General features: G+C 45.0%; 1 protein-coding gene across 15 annotated transcripts in view; it reads left to right on the plus strand.

Moving 5' to 3' along the window:
* The window catches only part of LOC137094954 (ryanodine receptor 1-like), a 259,348-nt gene that overhangs the window by 220,383 nt on the left and 20,500 nt on the right, over positions 1 to 18,465 (plus strand). For 8 of the 15 annotated variants that reach the window (XM_067460976.1, XM_067460979.1, XM_067460978.1 and 5 more), the window contains 6 exons: positions 1,870 to 1,950; positions 3,107 to 3,195; positions 4,676 to 4,804; positions 5,003 to 5,107; positions 14,096 to 14,177; positions 16,328 to 17,613. In XM_067460976.1, coding sequence (XP_067317077.1) covers positions 1,870 to 1,950; positions 3,107 to 3,195; positions 4,676 to 4,804; positions 5,003 to 5,107; positions 14,096 to 14,177; positions 16,328 to 17,613 — 1,772 coding nt within the window. Of the gene's footprint in view, positions 1 to 1,869; positions 1,951 to 3,106; positions 3,196 to 4,675; positions 4,805 to 5,002; positions 5,108 to 9,270; positions 9,301 to 14,095; positions 14,178 to 16,327; positions 17,614 to 18,465 lie in introns of all 15 variants that reach the window. The other 7 variants (XM_067460970.1, XM_067460973.1, XM_067460972.1 and 4 more) reach the window with 1 other exon arrangement.

Here is an 18,465-nt window from a genome sequence, read left to right on the forward strand (position 1 = left end):
CCTTCCTTCCTCCCCCTTTTCTTTTCCTTCTACTTTCTCTCCTTTCTTCCTTATCTACCTCTTTCCTTCCTTCCTTCACCTTTTGCTTCCATCCTTCTTTCTCCCTTTCCTTCTCTCCCTTTCTCTCCTTCTTTCCCCCTTCCTTCGCTCCCTCTTTCCATCCCCTTTTCTTTTCCTTCTCTTTTCTCTCCTTTTTCCTTCTCTACCTCTTTTCTTCCTTTCTTTGCCTTTTGCTTCCATCCTTCTTTCTCTTTCCTTCTTCTCTTCCTTTCTCTCCTTCTTTCCCTCCTTCCTTTGCTCCCTCCTTCCTTCCCTTCTTCCTTCCTTCCTTCACTCTTTGCTTCCATGCTTCTTTCTCTCTTTCCTTCTTCCCTTCCCTCCCTTTCTCTCCTTCTTTCCCTCCTTCATTCGCTCCCTCTATCCTTCCTTCCCCTTTTCTTTTCCTTTTTCTTTCTCTCCTTTCTTCCTTCTCTATCTCTTTCCTTCCTTCCTCCGCCTTTTGCTTCCATCTTCTTTCTCTCTTTCCTTCTTTCCTTCCCTCCCTTTCTCTCCTTCTTTCCCTCCTTCCTCTTCTCCCTCTTTCCTTCCCCTTTCCTTTTCCTTCCTCTTTCTCTCCTTTCTTCCTTCTCTACCTCTTTCCTTCCTTTCTTTACTCTTTGCTTCCATGCTTCCTTCCTTCTTTCCTTCCTTCCTTCCTTCCTTCTTTCTTTTTCTCCCCTCCCCCTTCTTTCTTTTCCCCTTCCTTCCCTTTTTTTCTGTATCATCATTTAGCTTTTCATCATTTAGCTTTTTTGGATTTTTAAGTCCTTTCTGGTGTTTTTTTTGGGGGGGGGTGGTTAGGAGTGATGGTTCCTCATTGGTCTGTTAGGGGTATAGTGTCCAAATTTGGTACCAAGTGTAAAAAAAATCTCCTTCCATGTAGCAGATGGGACGAGACTAAAGTCTTCTCCCTGTTGTGCTAGATTTCTAAATGCCTGGAGTTGACTTTTGAGTTGCTTATAATGCTGAAGAGCATTCCCAAATGTTGGCTGAGATCCTGCATCAGGAGACATATCACACAACTCTTATGTATGACACACCTCTCAGAATTCACCTTCCACCACAAGCCATAAAGTGGCTGATGGAGAATGAGAGCAGTGGGGTGTCTGGCTATGTCCATGTCACCAGATGTAAAACAAGAACTTCTTTCCTTTTCCCCTTCCTTCCCTTTTTTCTGTATTGTCATTTAGCTTTTGGGGGTTTTTAAGTCCTTTCTGGTGTTTTTTTTTTTGGGGGGGGGGAGGTATGAGTGATGGTCACTCGTTGGTCTGTTAGGGGTATAGTGTCCAAATTTGATGTCCATGCCCCTGTCACCAGATGCACAACAAGGACTTCATCCTCTAGAAAACTCTGACGATACTTTTGTTGTTCTGTGTCTGGTTGCAGAGACATATCTTGCCCTCTCTCCAGAATTCACTAAACGAGAGATAAGTCCTGGAATTCTGTCACATCTTCCCAGTTTGTTCTGTGTAATGAATATTATTGGCTCTTCCTTTGCTTTTGCCCAGATGAGACAAAGGATTTCAGCCCTTGGTTTCAGTTTGGGTCTGGAACAACCGAATGAGAGCTTGGTCCCGAATGAGGCCTGCAGGAGCTCACCGTGCCCTGTGTGCCGCAACCGTTTTGCTGTGTGGGTTTGCCTTTCTCCTGCTCTTGTGGGCTTTGGAGATCCTAATTGTGTACTAAACGCACACTCTCCTTCTGCTTCACCCTGGAAACCCGAACCCCCTTTTCTTTCCTCTCTCTCTCTCTGTCTCTCCTTTGCCCTTATGTTGTTCCTGCTAATGTTGGCCAGTTCTGTCTCTTCCCTTGACCCTTTCCCTGCTCTAGGAGAGAAGGTGATGGCCGACGATTTGTTCACACAGGACCTCTTTCGGTTCCTGCAGCTCCTATGTGAAGGTCACAACAACGGTAGGTTTGTGATGTGGGTGACAGCAAAGCCATGGTGGTCCACGCTCTGGTTACATCCCAAATAGATTACTGCAATGCACTCTACGTGGGGTTGCCTTTGAAGACTGTTCGGAGACTTCAACTAGTCCAACGGGCAGCAGCCAGATTACTCACCGGAGCACACCAGCCCCCCTGTTATGCCAGCTCCACTGGTTGCCGGTCCACCTCCGAGCACAATTCAAAGTGCTGGTCTTGGCCTATAAAACCCTATACGGCTCCGGCCCAGCTTACTTATCCGAATGTATATCTCTCTACATTCCACCTCATAATTTAAGATCTACTGGGGAGGCCCTGCTCTCGGTCCCACCAGCGTCACAAACGCATCTGGTGGGGACAAGAGACAGGGCCATCTCAGTGTTGGCCCCCAGCTTGTGGAATTCGCTCCCCAGAGAGATCTATTTTCCCCAAAACCCACCAGTGTTCACATTTGGGCATATTGAGTATTCGTGCCAAAATTGGTCCAGATCCATCATTGTTTGAGTCCACAGTGCTCTCTGGATGTAGGTGAACTACAATTCCAAAACTCAAGGTCAATGCCCACAAAACCCTTCCGGTATTTTCTATTGGTCATAGGAGTCCTGTGAGCCAAGTTTGGTTCAATTCCATCATTGGTGGAGTTCAGAATGCTCTTTGATTGTAGGTGAACTATAAATCCCAGAAACTACAAATCCCAAATGTCAAGGTCTATTTTCCCCAAAAATCCACCAGTGTTCACATTTGGGCATATTGAGTATTTGTGCCAAGTTTGATCCAAATCCATCATCATTGCTCTCTGGATGTTGGTGAACTACAACTCCAAAACTCAAGGTCAATGCCCAGCAAACCCTTCCAGTATTTTCTATTGGTCATAGGTGTTTTGTGAGCCAAGTTCAATTCCATCATTGGTGGAGTTCAGAATGCTCTTTGATTGTAGGTGAACTATAAATCCCAGCAACTACAACTCCCAAATGGCAAAATCAACCCCCTCCCCACCCAACCCAAGGCTATTGTGAAGATAGCCTTGGACAGCCTAGAACAAAGCCTAGCCTAGTAAGGATAGCCTAGAACAAAGGGAGCCTGGGAAATGAGGTCAGTAGAATCCAATACCAGCTTCTCACAATGCTGCCTTTTATCCCAGATTTTCAAAACTACCTGCGGACACAGACGGGAAACACAACCACAATCAACATCATCATCTGCACTGTTGACTACCTTCTGCGTCTTCAGGTGAGCTGGTCTGAGCACAGGAGATGGGCAAAGCCTCACACCAACCCAATTCTGGAGATAAGGTGGCTTTCTGTCCAGAAGTCCATCCATGGTGCCCTTGGTACCTCTGTGTCCTGAAAGTCTGCTTTTAGATCAGGATCTGATTCCTTTCTCGAGGGCAAAGTGGTCAGTATGTCCAGTATGCAGGGCATTAAATACCTCTTATACTGATTGGAGATAATAGTAGAAGAAACTTGCAGGGATCCCATAAGGCACATTCTGTCCCCTGTGCTGCAGGTTGTGTATCCCTGGCATACATAATATGAATGAAAAGTAATGCCTCCACCTTCGTAACTCCTCAACAGATGTCAGTACTGGTATGCGACAGGTACTGGCTTGTTCAATAGACTCTCCTCTACAGCTCCATTTTGGCGGGAAGCCTTAGCATCGAACGGTTGTGATGTTAAAATGAAAAGTATGGAACCCTGCGCAGACGGTCAGTCAATGCAACTTAAACAACGTGCAGTCATTGAATTCTGGACAGCCGAAGATGTCATCCCAAAGGAGATTCATCAGAGAATGCAAGCTGTTTATGGGGATTGTGTTGATGTGAGTGCTGTGCATCGTTGCATGGGCAAGTTTAAAGATGTTGAGGTGGGAACATCTGATTTGCGTGACCAACAAAGAGTTGGATGTCCTGTGACAGTATAAAGGAGTGAGGATTTATTTGAGAAAAATAAAAAATCCCAAAAGCAGAACTGTTTTTAAAACTTCATCCACAGAGGCACACGTGAGGCATTTGTTGTGAACAACAAAACAATGATGTTTATTTAAGAGAACTGGAACAATTAAGGTATAAAGCTTAGCTGTATCATATCACTCAGAGAGAAATTTCAAGCATAATTGGCATTTCACAAGAATTGCTTTGTTTGACTATCAGAAGATCTGTGCACGATGGGTACCCAGGATGCTGATGCCTGAAATGGAAGCGCACAGACTGGAAACTTCAGGGACTGGATCTCACCACCATACGACATCCTCCATACAGTCCAGATTTAGCACCATCTGACTTTCATCTGTTCCCGATAATGAAAGAAGATCTGTGGGGACATCATTATGCTACTGATGAAGACATTGAGAGAACTGTGAGACGCTGGTTGCAGAAACAGAGTGTCAACTTCTTCTGTGATGGCTTCAGAATCATCGTTGGCAGAAATGTATCCAATTGTCTGGTGGTTATGTGGAAAAGTGAATAGTGGTAGTTAAAGAGCACATTCTGAGGATTATTTCTGTGTTTGATTTATTAAAACATTCCCATCCAAACCCAAGTAACCAAGGTGGAGGCATTACTTTTCATTCAACCCTCGTAAAATGGGAATTGGCAAGGGGTTGCTCTTGGGTCACACTCTCCATCGGGAGTTAAGATCTTTGTATGTAACATTGCTGAAATGAAATGAAAGCAGCGCAGGCAAAGTTACTTCTTGACCTCTTCCCTCCTCAGGAGTCCATCAGTGACTTCTACTGGTATTACTCTGGCAAGGATGTGATCGATGAGCAAGGCAAACGTAACTTCTCCAAAGCCATGGCGGTGGCCAAGCAGGTCTTCAACAGCCTTACCGAGTATATCCAGGTATTTCTTCCTAAGAAAACCTTTATGAGATTCATGGGTTTGCCATAAGTCTACGAACGATTTGGAATCACATCCGCGTGCATAAAAACACGACAATACATGCTGCGAAAACAGTCCAAACAAACAGTTTGGAAATGCAGCAATAATTGCCTGATATGAAAGTGTGCACTTTGTGTTTCTTCCTTCCTTCTTCCTCAGGGACCGTGCACTGGGAACCAGCAGAGCCTAGCACATAGCAGACTGTGGGACGCTGTCATTGGTTTTCTTCATGTCTTTGCTCACATGATGATGAAATTGGCTCAGGTAAAAATAAGCGTGAAGAGGCTGTGCCCCAGCAAAGGGTGGAAGGGAGGGTCTCGGAGGTCCCTCTTTGCGGGGAATCACATCACTGAGGAGAGGAATACCAGGAGGCAGACTTATTGGAGAGCTGTAAACAATGCCACGTTTCCTCCATTAATGGGTTTGTCAGGATTAGCTTCGCTTCCAATAATTCACGAGAACACAAGGAGAGCTGAGGGCGGAAAAGTTGTGCAATACTGAAAAGAAAAATGGGTTCCCTTGGAACTGAAGAGACCAATATCCACTCATTGCAGTAATGCAAATGTATCTAAACGAACTCAATGTATGCATACAAATACAAATGACAATAAAACATAGGATTGTTACATTCACCTTAAACAGAAATAATAATAATAATAATAATAATAATAATAATAATAATAATAACACTTTATTTATACCCCGTTCCATCTCTCACAAGGGGACTCGGGGCAGCTTACATGAAGCCACGCCAATCAGTACAACAAACACAGTGTGAAGGAGTCCGTATAATACTGCTCCTAATTGTAAAGGCTTGGCCACTAATTTGCAGTGATGCCACCAAACTGTAAGGATGTATAAATATAACTGCTACCAATATGTAGAGAGTTGGTAAAAGGAGCCACCTCTTTGTGAGGACTTATTAAATTGATGACACAACCAATAGCTTGTAATGTTGCTTTGGTCTTTCTTCAATATGTAGCGTGACTTGACTTGGAAAGGAATGGTAACATAAGCTTGATTTTAAAAAGAAACTGTAATAAGTTTATTGAGATACAGAAGCTTGATGGTTTCAATGTTTCCTTTCTCTTAGAGGTACAGATCTTCAATGGTTACATTCCTAACAGTTCCTAAATAACTCTTAGGAGGACTAATTCTTCTGACAAACAGGTCTCAAACTTAGTTCCTTTAAAAAGGTGTTTCTTTCTTTAACAGATTGTTTCGGGCACACGCTTATCCTTTTTTTATTATGGTTCTGTTACAATAAAGATGCTTATTAAGGCTTCCCTTCTTTTTCCACAACCGTTACTTTTAATATAAATAAAAAAGTGTAGGGCGCAGACACTCCGTGATAATGCGGCATGTCTCATTAAGAGCCACATCCATTGTTTTAGCGTGGTAAGATGTGTTCCACCCTGGGCATGCGTACTCAGCAGCAAAGTAGCATAGCGCAAGGGCAGATGTCTTCACTGTGTCTGGTTGTGATCCCCAGGTTGTGCTAGTCAGCTCTTAAACAAAAATGATTAATAATACTCACAACAAGTCCTTGTTATCTAGTATTGTCATTTGTATTTGTATGCATACATTGGGTTTGTTTAGATACATTTGCATTACTGAAACTAGTGGATATTGGTCTTTACAGAGGAAAAGTTGTGCCACGTTTCCTCCCGTAAATGCGTTATTAAGGGTTAGCTTTTCTAAAACGGCATCCAAGAAACTCCAGGTATCGGGAATGGAGTGGTTACCCAACAGCCATGAAGTAGGGGAAAACTAAGAACGTACGCATTGTGTTTATTTATCGTGTCAGGCAACCGAACAGTCGTATTACATTTTTTGACAGAACAAACAATCAAACATACAAAAGACACAGAGTTTGCAAGCTTGGTAGGTGATTAAATGTCCTTTGACCAGTATCTGGCCACTTGGAGTGCTTCTGGTGTTGCTGCAAGAAGGTTGTGCATTGTGTTGCTATGCCATTAATTTGGAAACCAAGCATTTACCATGGAATATGTTCCAACTGGGGGGTCAAAATCTGGACCTGTCATCAGAGTTGCTCACTCTTATGTAGCCCCAGGGCGATTGGGATCTGGGTCCAAGCTCTTCCTGTCTTCTCATGAATTATTGGGAGAGTGACAAGCAGAGAGGTCAGAGATACCCGGAAGCATGAGCTGGGAAAGAGGGTCGTGTGGGGTGCGGTCTCCCTTTTAATCTCTGCACTAACCTCAGGCTCGCCTGCTCTGTGCCTCCCCGTCCTTGCCCTCCTCCCGACCTTAGCAACGGCTTTGGGCATTTCCCCTGAAAAGGACCATTTTTGTATTTCACCATCTGGCCTTCCTTTATTCCACAACTCTACCGTTCAACCTGACCGAACCAGCGCAAGTGCTCCCCTCGTTCCTTCCCCCTCTATTATGAATGCTTCCCCTCCACCCTGGAAAACACCTGGAATTTCACAAAGAATGCAGATGTTTCTTGTTCCTTTACCTTTTTTGTGATGCTAAAGCAGAGGCAGGCAAAGCATGATGTTTTTTTTTTGTGGCTCCCGACCCCCTCCAGAATCCCCCTTTTGTCCCAAACGCGGTTTCCGAAAGCCTCCATGTGCCACAATTTACCTTTTAAATCTTCCCTGTACTGTTTTAACATCAAACATACTAATTTTTGAGAAAATTCGGGTTGTCTGTGAGGCCCTTGGGAGGCACCAGGGGATAAACGTGGGCTCCAGACCTCTGTTGTTTTGACAAAAGGCACAAAATCTAAACAGAGGAAGGAAGGAAGGAAGCAAGGGCGAAATGCAGCAGCATTCCTGCCAAAGCTTTCCACCTGCTGGGATATAGGCTGCAAGATAGTGTCCTCTGCATATACTCCGTAGGAGAGAGAAGTGTCAGAGCTTAAGGGAGAGAATTCAAATGCTCTCTTGATTATACAGCCACACGGTTCTAGGTCTTGTAAGCCCAGGCTTCACGGGGTTCGTGGACCAGCAACAACCAGACAGGCCCCTGATGGTCTTGCTCCTCTTGTGGGGGGATCCTTCCACTGGAAGAAGAGGTCAGTGCAAACATCCCATTGCTCTGGGTTGTTGTAGGTTTTTTGGACTATATGGCCATGTTCTAGAGCAGTGGTTCTCAAACTGGGGTCCCCAGATGTTTTTCGCCTACAACTCCCAGAAATCCCAGTCAGTTTACCAGCTGTTAGGATTTCTGGGAGTTGAAGGCCAAAAACATCTGGGGACCCCAGGTTGAGAACCACTGTTCTAGAGGCATTCTCTCCTGACGTTTCGCCTGCATCTGTGGCAAGCATCCTCAGAGGTCGTGAGGTCTGTTGGAACTAGGAAAATGGGTTTATATATCTGTGGAATGACCAGGGTGGGACAAAGGACTCTTGTCTGCTGGAGCAAGGTGTGAATGTTTCAACTTACCACCTTGATTAGCATTTGATAGCCTGGAAGTGCCTGGAGCAATCTTTTGTTGAGAAGTGATTAGCTGTCCCTGATTGTTTTCCCTCTGCTGTTTTGCTGTTTTAATTTTAGAGGGTTTTTTAAATACTGGTAGCCAGATTTTGTTCATTTTCATGGTCTCCAGCCATAGCAGAGCACCTGATGAACCATCCTGGACACAGCATATTATTTGAAAAGACAGAAATGCTGGACCATGCTAACAACCACCATGTCAGACTACACAGAGAAGCTGTTGAAATCCACAAGCATGTGGACAATTTCAACAGAAAGGAGGAAACCATGAAAATGAACAAAATCTGGCTCTAAAATTAAAACAGCAAAACAGCAGAGGGAAAACAATCAGGGACATTTAATCACCTCTCAACAAAAGATTGCTCCAGGCATTTCCAGGCCATTAGAATCATAAAATCAAAGAGTTGGAAGAGACCTCATGGGCCATCCAGTCCAACCCCCTGCCAAAAAGCAGGAATATTGCATTCAAATCACCCCTGACAGATGGCCATCCAGCCTCTGTTTAAAGGCTTCCAAAGAAGGAGCCTCCACCACATGCTAATCAAGGTGGTAAGTTGAAACATTCACACCTAGCTCCAGCAGACAAGAGTCCTTTGTCTCACCCTGGTCTTTTCACAGATATATACACCCATTTTCCTAGTTCCAACAGACCTCACGACCTCTGAGGATGCTTGCCATAGATGCAGGTGAAACGTCAGGAGAGAATGCCTCTAGAACATGGCCATATAGCCCGAAAAAACCAACAATCCAGTGATTCCGGCCATGAAAGCCTTCGACAATACATCCCATTGCTGTGATCCAATCCTATTGCCACCTGTCCACGCTATTCCTTCCCACAGCGGGAAGGCAGCCAAGCCCCACTCCGAACCGTATAAAGGAATGTGCTGGATGGTAAACCTGGCAAAAATACAAAAATGTTCTGGAAAATGTTTCTAAATAACATTTTTGTTCTGATGTGTGACAGATGACCCAACCCCCAGGACTTCGAAATGGCGTAAGAACCTTTTATGTAGTATGTGGCCATCCCACGCCAACGCACTCTGGCTGCGCCCACCTTCCCTTCCATCCTCCTTCCTTCCTTTCTAACTCTTCCTCTTCTCTCTTGCTTACTCTTTACTGCTTTCCCACCCACTTTCTCTACCTTCCTCTTGATTGGACCAGACCAGTCTTAACACACTCCTCAGCCCTCTCTCCAAAAAATAAAGCCATGCACTGCAACCTTTGCGATTTAACTTAGTAACTTGTTTCCGTCTTCTCTCTCCTGCTGTCGCATTTAGGTTAGGTCTCCAACATTTGGGTGTAATGACGAGGAGATGTCAACAGTGACAAAACAAAAACAAAAATTGGAGAGGTGGGATCTAGTGTTACCTATAAGAATAACTTCAAGAGAACTGGCTTTTGGGAAACAGATGTATTGCTAATGCAAAGGTTGTGCCAGATTCCATTTTGTGTATTTGTTTCTGTCCTAAGTTGCCCTCCAAAAACAGCCTTTACACAGCGTTGAAAGTAAAAGAAAAATGCTTTACTTTAGCAAACACAAAGGATAAGCAAATGCAATTGAAAAGTGCAAATGAAAGCAAGGAAGTCTTAATCCAAACACAAATTAAAGTCTCTTACAAAGCCCCAAAAGAAACACTAGTCTTCCATCAGACAACGGACGATGAACTAAGTTCTTAGCAGCAGACACAAAGCTGATTCCATTGGAGTGAAAGTATCCGTATCAGGGTTGTTGTTACCAGCAAAAGCTGACTACTCCTGCTACTGATTTATAGCCCAGAATTCCTCACACAGGAGGTACTAGGGAGTCTCCCAATTAGCTCAGCGTTTTTAGCAGCTATCCTAGCAGAACGCCGTGTGTTCTCTGTCTCTTTTCATCTCTCTAGAAATGTGGGCACTTTCAAACCCTCATCGTCTGATTCTTCTTCTCCCTCCAATTCCTGAGCACTTCCTTGATGCCCTTCCTCCTCCGAAGGAAGGGGAGCAAGGAAGCAAGGAGAATGAACTAAGTTCTTAGCACCAGATACAAAGCAGATTCCATTGGAGTGAAACCATCAGTATCAGGGTTGTTGGTACCGGAAAAAGCTGACTACTCCTGCTGCTGATTTATAGCCCTGAATTCCCCACGCAGGAGGTGCTAGGGAGTCTCCAAATTAGCTCAGTGTTTTTAGCAGCTATCCTAGCAGAACGCCGCCTGTACTCTGTCTCTTTTCGTCTCTCTAGAAATGTGGGCACTTTCAAACCCTCATCGTCTGGTTCTTCTTCTCCCTCCAATTTCTGAGCACTTCCTTGATCCCCTTCCTCCTCCAAAGGAAGGGGAGCAAGGAAGCAAGGACGATGAACTAAGTTCTTTGCAGCTGAAACAAAACATTCCATTGGAGTGAAAGCATCAGTATCAGGGTTGTTGTTACCAGAAAAAGCTGACTACTCCTGCTACTGATTTATAGCCCTGATTCCCCATGCAGGAGGTGCTAGGGCCTCTCCCAATTAGCTCAGTGTTTGTAGCAGCTATCCTAGCAGAACGCTGTCTGTGCTCTCTCTTTTCGTCTCTCTAGAAACATGGGCACTTTCAAACCCTCATCATCTGATTCTTCTTCTCCCTCCAATTCCTGAGCACTTCCTTGCTCCCCTTCCTCCTCCGAAGATGAGGAATCCCTAACAGTTTCTCCCATTTCCTTATGGTATTAAAGCAAGACTATGATAGCTACATCCTGGAAAACTAGTGCCAAAATAAATTAGGCTTCATCACACTTGAGCATTTCTCCACTTGAATCCACTTAAAATGCTGTTACTTCCTTCTGCAGAATTCTTGGGTTTGTAGTTTAGGGAGGCCCAGGGCTTCTCCGGGTGAGCAGTTTAAAGGCCCCTCCCTAAACTACACGCCCCATAATTCTGCAGGAGGCAATCATAGCATTTAAAGTGGATTAAAGTGCACAGTCGACTGGGACTGTGGTGTAGCTGGCTGGGAGTCAACTGCATTAAGATCACTACTGACCAAAAGGTCATGAGTTCGAAGCCAGCCCAGGTCGGAGTGAGCTTCCAACCATTGCATAGCTTGCTGTCCACCTTTGCAGCCCAATAAACAGTTGCATCTGTCAGTAAGAAATTTAGGTACAGCTTATGCAGGGAGGCTAATTTAACAAATTTTACAACGTCATAAAAATCTCCAGCAAGCAAGCAAAAGAATGAGGAAGTACTCCATCAGTGTCACAAATGGACAGCAAAGCAACAGCTCCCCTGGTGGCCATTTTTCACCTAATCAGGCTGAAAAATGCGGTATAGAAATAAAGCTAATAATAATAATAATAATAATAATAATAATAATAATAATAATAAATACCCTCATGAAGCTAGAATGTTAAATAGCCTCTGTGTGTCTGTCTATATATGTTGCGTGTCTATGGCACTGAATGTTTGCCATGTATATGTACATTGTAATCCGCCCTGAGTCCCCTGCGGGGTGAGAAAGGTGGAATATAAATACTGCAAATAAATAAATAAATGTTCAAGTGTGATGAAGACCAAAGTTCCCTCTAAGGCCAGGCCAAATTAAAAAATTTCAGCCAGGCAGTCCAAATTCAGCACAGATGGAAGTGCGAGAGATGGATTTTATGACCAGTATCAATCATGAGCATGAGGTAGATTTGCATAATTTTAAAGACTGCAAGTGTCTATAATTTATTGAATGTGGAATAATTTTAATTATTATAGCTTTCCCAGTTATGAGAAAGGCAAAAAGCTATGGAGAATAATGAAACCCTCCACTAGTTCCCCCACTGCTGGATATCTCACAAACACACACAGAGCTCCGTGGCTTCAGAGAGGTTGTATTCGATCAGAGGTGTGAAATTTGTTTTTCTCCAGATGTTACTATCAGAGTATTGACGCTTGCCAGCGGAAGGATTGCTAGATCAGCAGACACTGTGTTTAAAATAAGGACTCTGCAGGCTTTTCAGTTACAACAGAAAACTACGTTTTACTAAGTACATCTATACACGTCTATTCACAGCAAGCTACAGACAGGAACTCCGTGGCAAAAACTACGGTCTCTGAACATCTGCTTATCTAACTTCTGGCTGAGACCAGTTCCTCCCTTCTCTTCCCAGCCAGAGAACACGTTCTCTCATTTCTGTCGAGGTTACAGTTTCACAGCCTCAGTACAGTATTTTCTAATACACAATAGAGCAGAATAGAATCCATCTTGAAATACATCTTAATCCATCTTGAATTACATAGAAGCACATTGAAAAACACACATAATCCTGACAGTTACTGGGATCCCAAGTCACATCAGCATGCCTGGTAATCGAGAGGGTGGTTGCTCAATACCTTCTGCAGGACCTTTTATGGCCTCTTGCCTTCATCCCTGCAGGGAGAGCTAGGAAAACAAGAGCCATAGGTTCTTCACAGCATAGAAACATAGCCATTGGTCTGGTCTGTTTACTTCTCTGTCGCTGCCATGGCTGGTGCTTGCTCATCTCCCAGACTTTCCTTTCCTTTCTTTTCCTTTCCTTTCTGATTCTCCATGTTCTTCCAACTCTCTGTCCCACCTACTCCAATGACCATCCTCATTAAGCGGGTTGTCAAAAGCGCCACGCATGGCCATTGCTTTAGTTTGTTGGCTCATGCCCCATCCTAGCTCATTTTGTCATACTGTGGATGTTGGGGGGCCAAGAGGGAGGGAGTGCGTCTAGATACGTGAGGTCAGCCTGATTCTCAACTCAAACCATTTGGGAGTTGCAGCTGGTAAAGTCCCTGTTCAATAAACAAAAGACAAACAAAACAAAAGACAATAGGATTACTACTTATATTGATAGTTGAAGCATTTCTGTACTCCAGAACTGAACTGGTTCAATGGTCCTTGTCTCTCCCATGGCACCTTGGGAACTGTAGTTCTCTCGGAAGGGATCTGAGCAGAATATTTTAACTAAATTACAGTTCCCAAAAATCTTTGGGGGAAAGACAGGACTGGCTTAAGCCCATTAGGAGTTTGCAGGGTGGGTATACCAAGGATATTGGTTCCTGGAGACCGGAGAGGAATGGAAGTGAACTATGGAGCTGGGAGATGTTGTTTTTTGAACCGTAGACCCCAGAATCTCCCAACCGTCCAAGCCAGCTGTAACTTTTCCATGGTCTGAAGTAGGGAGAGGTCTTCTACTACAGCTTTCTCTTAGCTCACAAGGAGGTGAGACTGGGGTGAAGTTAGATCTAGCATTTGGGTCTCAACAGTTGGAAGCACGATGGATGTACTTGCTTCCCTCACCAAAATTATCTCTTTGTTGCGCTGCCCATGAGGATCAATTTCGGAGTGAATCCTACCCCGAGGTAAGACGGGAGTCACCCCCTTCTCCAACGGAAGGAAACATGCCTCGTCTCTGAACCCGTTCCACAGCTCTTTGGAGTAGATCTTCAGTCAGCTAGTTCTCCTCCAAAGAGGATGGAGGGCTAGAAATGGAGGCTAGCTATATTAAGACTGTCATGTTTCCCTTGTACATTGCAAGCGGAGAACTTCACCCTATAGTAGGCTGAAGTAGGAGCTTCCTTAACTGGGGCCTGGTTTCCTATCTCTGTTGGAAAGCATAGTAGGGAAGGGAGGAAGAGCATAGATATGGATGTGGGGTGTAATTGAAAGGGGAAGAGGTGTGCATGGAGGCCACCCTTACCTTGGCTGAAAAGTAGACTCCAGGTTGGGGAAGGGTGAGATAGGCCTTCAAATGATGATTAGGAAGTCATGAGAGGAGATGTGGATTTGTCTCGTGATGCTCAATATCTCCTGCTCCCCTACACTCCAGGATGCAAGCCAAATTGGCCTCCTGAAGGAGCTGCTGGATCTGCAGAAGGACATGGTAGTAATGCTGCTGTCCCTATTGGAAGGTGAGCATTTGGCCTTTGACCTGTGGGGTCCCGCAAGGTTGCATTCTATCCCCCATGCTTTTCAATATCTACATGAAACTGCTGGGTGAGGTGATCCGGAGTTTTGGAGTTGGATGCCATCTGTACGCAGACGACACCCAACTCTACTACTTATTTCCATCGAATCCAAGGAAGCCTTCCAGACCCTGAACCAGTGTCTTGACAGCTGTAATGGACTGGATGAGGGCTAACAGGTTGAAGCTTAATCCAGACAAGACAGATGTCCTTCTGGTCAGTCGCGGGGTTGACCGGGGTATTGGGTGGCAACCTGTGCTCAACGGGGTTACACTCCTCCTGAAGATGCAGGTCCATAGCTTGGGGGTCCTCCTGGACTCAATGCTATCGCTTGATGCTCAGGTGTCAGCGGTGGCCAGGAGGGCCTTTGCACAACTCAGACTTGTGCGCCAGCTGTGACCATACCTCGAGAAGTCTGACTTGGCCAGGGTGGTCCACGCCTTGGTTACATCCAAACTGGACTATTGCAATGCGCTCTACGTGGGGCTGCCCTTGAAGACGGCCCGGAAGTTTGAACTGGTACAACGGGCGGCAGCCAGGGTCATTACTGGAGAAAACTCTAGGGTGCATACAACACCCCTATTAAAACAGCTTCATTGGCTGCCGATAAGTTGCCGAGCCAAATTCAAGGTGCAGGTCATGACCTATAAAGCCCTAAACGGTTCAGGCCCCACCTATCTCCGCGATCACATCTCCTTCTATGAACCGGCACTAGCTCTAAGATCTTCTGGGGAGGCCCTCCTCTCAGTCTCATTACCGTCTCAAGCGCCGTTGGTGGAGATGAGAAAAAGGGCCTTCTCAGTGGTGGCCCCCCATCACTGGAATGCCCTTCCTAGGGAAATAAGACAGGCCCCATCCCTCCCCTCCTTTCGTAAGAGCTTGAAGACCTGGTGGTTTCAACAAACCTTTGAAAATGACCAGTTCTAACTCAGCCCCACACATTGTCAAATACGGCCTTATTCTTCCTACCAATTACCCAGATTCTTTCCTCTAATCGGCCCCGGAATGAACAGCCACAGACCAGTTCCTAATATGATTGTTTCCTGCCATAGCATTGCACTTAATTCCCAGGGCCCCTAGAATTTTTGGGCTTGCACAAATCTTGGCCTGGCCTTTTAAATTTTTAATTGCCTTGAACAGGCAGGATTACTTTTAATATATGTGTGTTATGGCGACAATTTTTTATGCTTATATTTTGTTTGTTAATCTTATGGTTATGTTGTTTTTACTCTGTATGTTTTGTGATGTTACCTGGGAACCGTTCTGAGTCCCCTCGGGGAGATGGAGCGGTATATAAATAAAGAATTATTATTATTATTATTATTATTATTATTATTATTATTATATACTGGTCTGAATGAACTGTGGTCTCCATATCCCATGGCAGCTTCTCAGGGGAGACTCGTAGCTCAATAGTGTTGCATGTGTTTGACATCTGTAAGATCTGAGGACTAATTCTCATCATGTCCAATTAAGGGACACACACTACCCATCTTTCCATGCATCCATCTCACATCTCAGAGTACTGAAACTCTGCCAGCGGAAGGATTGCTAGATCAGCAGACACTGTTTTCAAAAATCAGGATTCTGCAAGCTTTTAGTTACAACAGAAAACTAAGTTTACTAAGTACATCTACACACGTCTATTCACATCGAGCAACAGACAGGAACTACAAACAGTCTCTGAACATCTGCTTATCTGACTTCTGGCTGAGACCAGATCCTCCCTCTTCTTCCCAGCCAGAGAACATGTTATCTCATTTCTGTCAAGGTTACATTTTCACTGCCTCTCACAGTATTTCTAATACACAATTGAACAGAATAGAATCCATCTTGAAATACATCTTAATCCATCTTGAATTATGTAGAAACACATTGAAAAACACACATGCATAACTCAATAATCCTGACATGTTTGACATCTGTAAGGTCTGAGGACTAATTCTCAGGATGTCCAATTAAGGGACACACACTACCCATCTTTCCATGCATCCATCTCATGAGGCTCAACACCATCCCATCTGCCACTTGTATTTCTTTCTTCCTCATTCTTCTTTCCCATGCCTAATTTCTTACTCTTTTGTGTATCTACTCAGGAAATGTGGTGAATGGCACCATCGCCCGGCAGATGGTGGACATGTTGGTAGAATCCTCTAGCAACGTAGAGATGATTCTCAAGTTCTTTGATATGTTCCTGAAGTTGAAGGATATTGTGGCCTCGGACGCCTTCCGGGATTACATTACAGATCCTCGCGGGCTCATATCAAAGAAGGATTTCCAGAAAGCTATGGACAGTCAGAAGCAGTACACCCCATCTGAGATCCAGTTCTTGCTCTCTTGCTCGGAGGCCGATGAGAATGAGATGATTGATTACGAGGAGTTTGCCAACCGCTTCCAGGAGCCTGCCAAAGACATTGGCTTCAACATCGCTGTGCTGCTGACCAACCTCTCTGAGCACATGCCTCACGACAACCGCCTCAAGACCTTCTTGGAACTGGCGGAGTGCATCATCAACTACTTCAGCCCCTACCTTGGCCGCATTGAGATCATGGGGGCCAGCAAGCGCATTGAGCGCATCTACTTTGAGATCAGCGAGACCAACAAGACCCAGTGGGAAATGCCACAAGTCAAGGAGTCCAAGCGGCAGTTCATCTTCGATGTGGTCAATGAAGGAGGAGAGTCAGAGAAGATGGAGCTCTTCATCAACTTCTGTGAGGACACCATCTTTGAGATGCAGATCGCAGCACAAATTTCTGAGGAGGAAGGGCAGGAGGAGGAAGAGGAGGATGAAGAAGAAGGGGCCGACGCAGGGGAAGCTGAGAAGGCATCGACGCCGGCAGAGGCTTCTTCGGCTTTTGGGGAGTTTCTGGAAAGTGTCCTGAACTTTTTCCGGATGTTCACGTACCGCAACATCCGCCGGCAGTTCCGTAAAGTCAAGAAGATGACGGTGAAGGAGATGGCCATGGGCATTGCCACCTTCGTCTACACCATTTTGATGGGCATCCTCTTCTTCCTCTACAACATATTCAAGGGCATCTTCCTCCTCATCTGGAACACGCTTTTCGGAGGTGGCCTGGTGGAAGAGGCCAAGAAGATCACGGTGACGGAGCTGCTGGCCAGCATGCCTGATCCCACGCAGGACGAGGTGCATGGAGACGTAGCTCCGTCTGAAGAGGTGGAACAAGCGGCAGAAGAAGGGGAAGAAATAGAGATGGCTGAACCTGGCACGGAGGAGGCACCTGCCGAAGGAGAAGGCGACAAGAAAGAGCATTTCCGGCCCATGGGTGCTGACCCACCTGGTGGGCTTGGAGATATGGGAGATACGACCCCTGTGGAACCACCTACGCCTGAAGGATCGCCCATCCTTAAGAGGAAACTAGGAGTATGTTTGGGGCTTGAGATGGTATCTGGGTGGTGGCAGGAATTCTTATGCTTTGGGCTAGAGATCAGCTTTCCTTAACTTGGTGGCCTTCAGATGTTTAGTCTGCAATGTTCATTGTCTCCAACTAGACATATTATACACATTTTGAGTTGGAAGCGAAGGAAGGAGGGAAAGAAGGAGAAAAAGAGAGAGGGAAGGAAAGAAGGAAAGAGAGAAGGAAGGATGGAAACAAAAGGCGAAGGAAGGAAGGAAAGAGGTAGAGAAAGAAGAAAGGAGAGAAAGACAGAAGGATGGAAGCAAAAAGTGAAGGAAGGAAAGAAAGTTAGAGAAGGAAGAATGGAGAGAAAGAGAGAGGGAAGGAAAGACGGAAGGATGGAAACAAAAAGCGAAGAAAGGAAAGAAAGCTAGAGTAGGAAGAATGGAGAGAAAGGGAAGGAAAAGAAAAAGGGGAGAAGGAAAGAAAGAGGCAGAGAAGGCAGGAAGGAGAGAAGGAAATAAAAAGCGAAGGAAAGAAAGAGGGAGTGAAGGAAGGAGGAAAAGAAGGAGAAAGGGGTAGGGAAAGAAAGTAGGAAAGAGAAGGAAAGATGGAAGCAAAAAGCGAAGGAAGGAAAGAAAGAGGTAGAGAAGGAAGGAAGGAGAGAAGGAAAGAAAAAGCGAAGGAAAGAAAGAGGGAGTGAAGGAAGGAGGAAAAGAAGGAGAAAAGGGTAGGGAAAGAAAGTAGGAAAGAGAGAAGGAAAGATGGAAGCAAAAAGCGAAGGAAGGAAGGAAAGAGGTAGAGAAGGAAGAAAGGAGAGAAAGACAGAGGGAAGGAAAGATAGATGGAAGCAAAAAGCGAGGGAAGGAAAGAAAGTT

Source organism: Anolis sagrei, chromosome X, assembly GCF_037176765.1.
Source record: "Anolis sagrei isolate rAnoSag1 chromosome X, rAnoSag1.mat, whole genome shotgun sequence".
NCBI lineage: Eukaryota > Metazoa > Chordata > Lepidosauria > Squamata > Dactyloidae > Anolis > Anolis sagrei.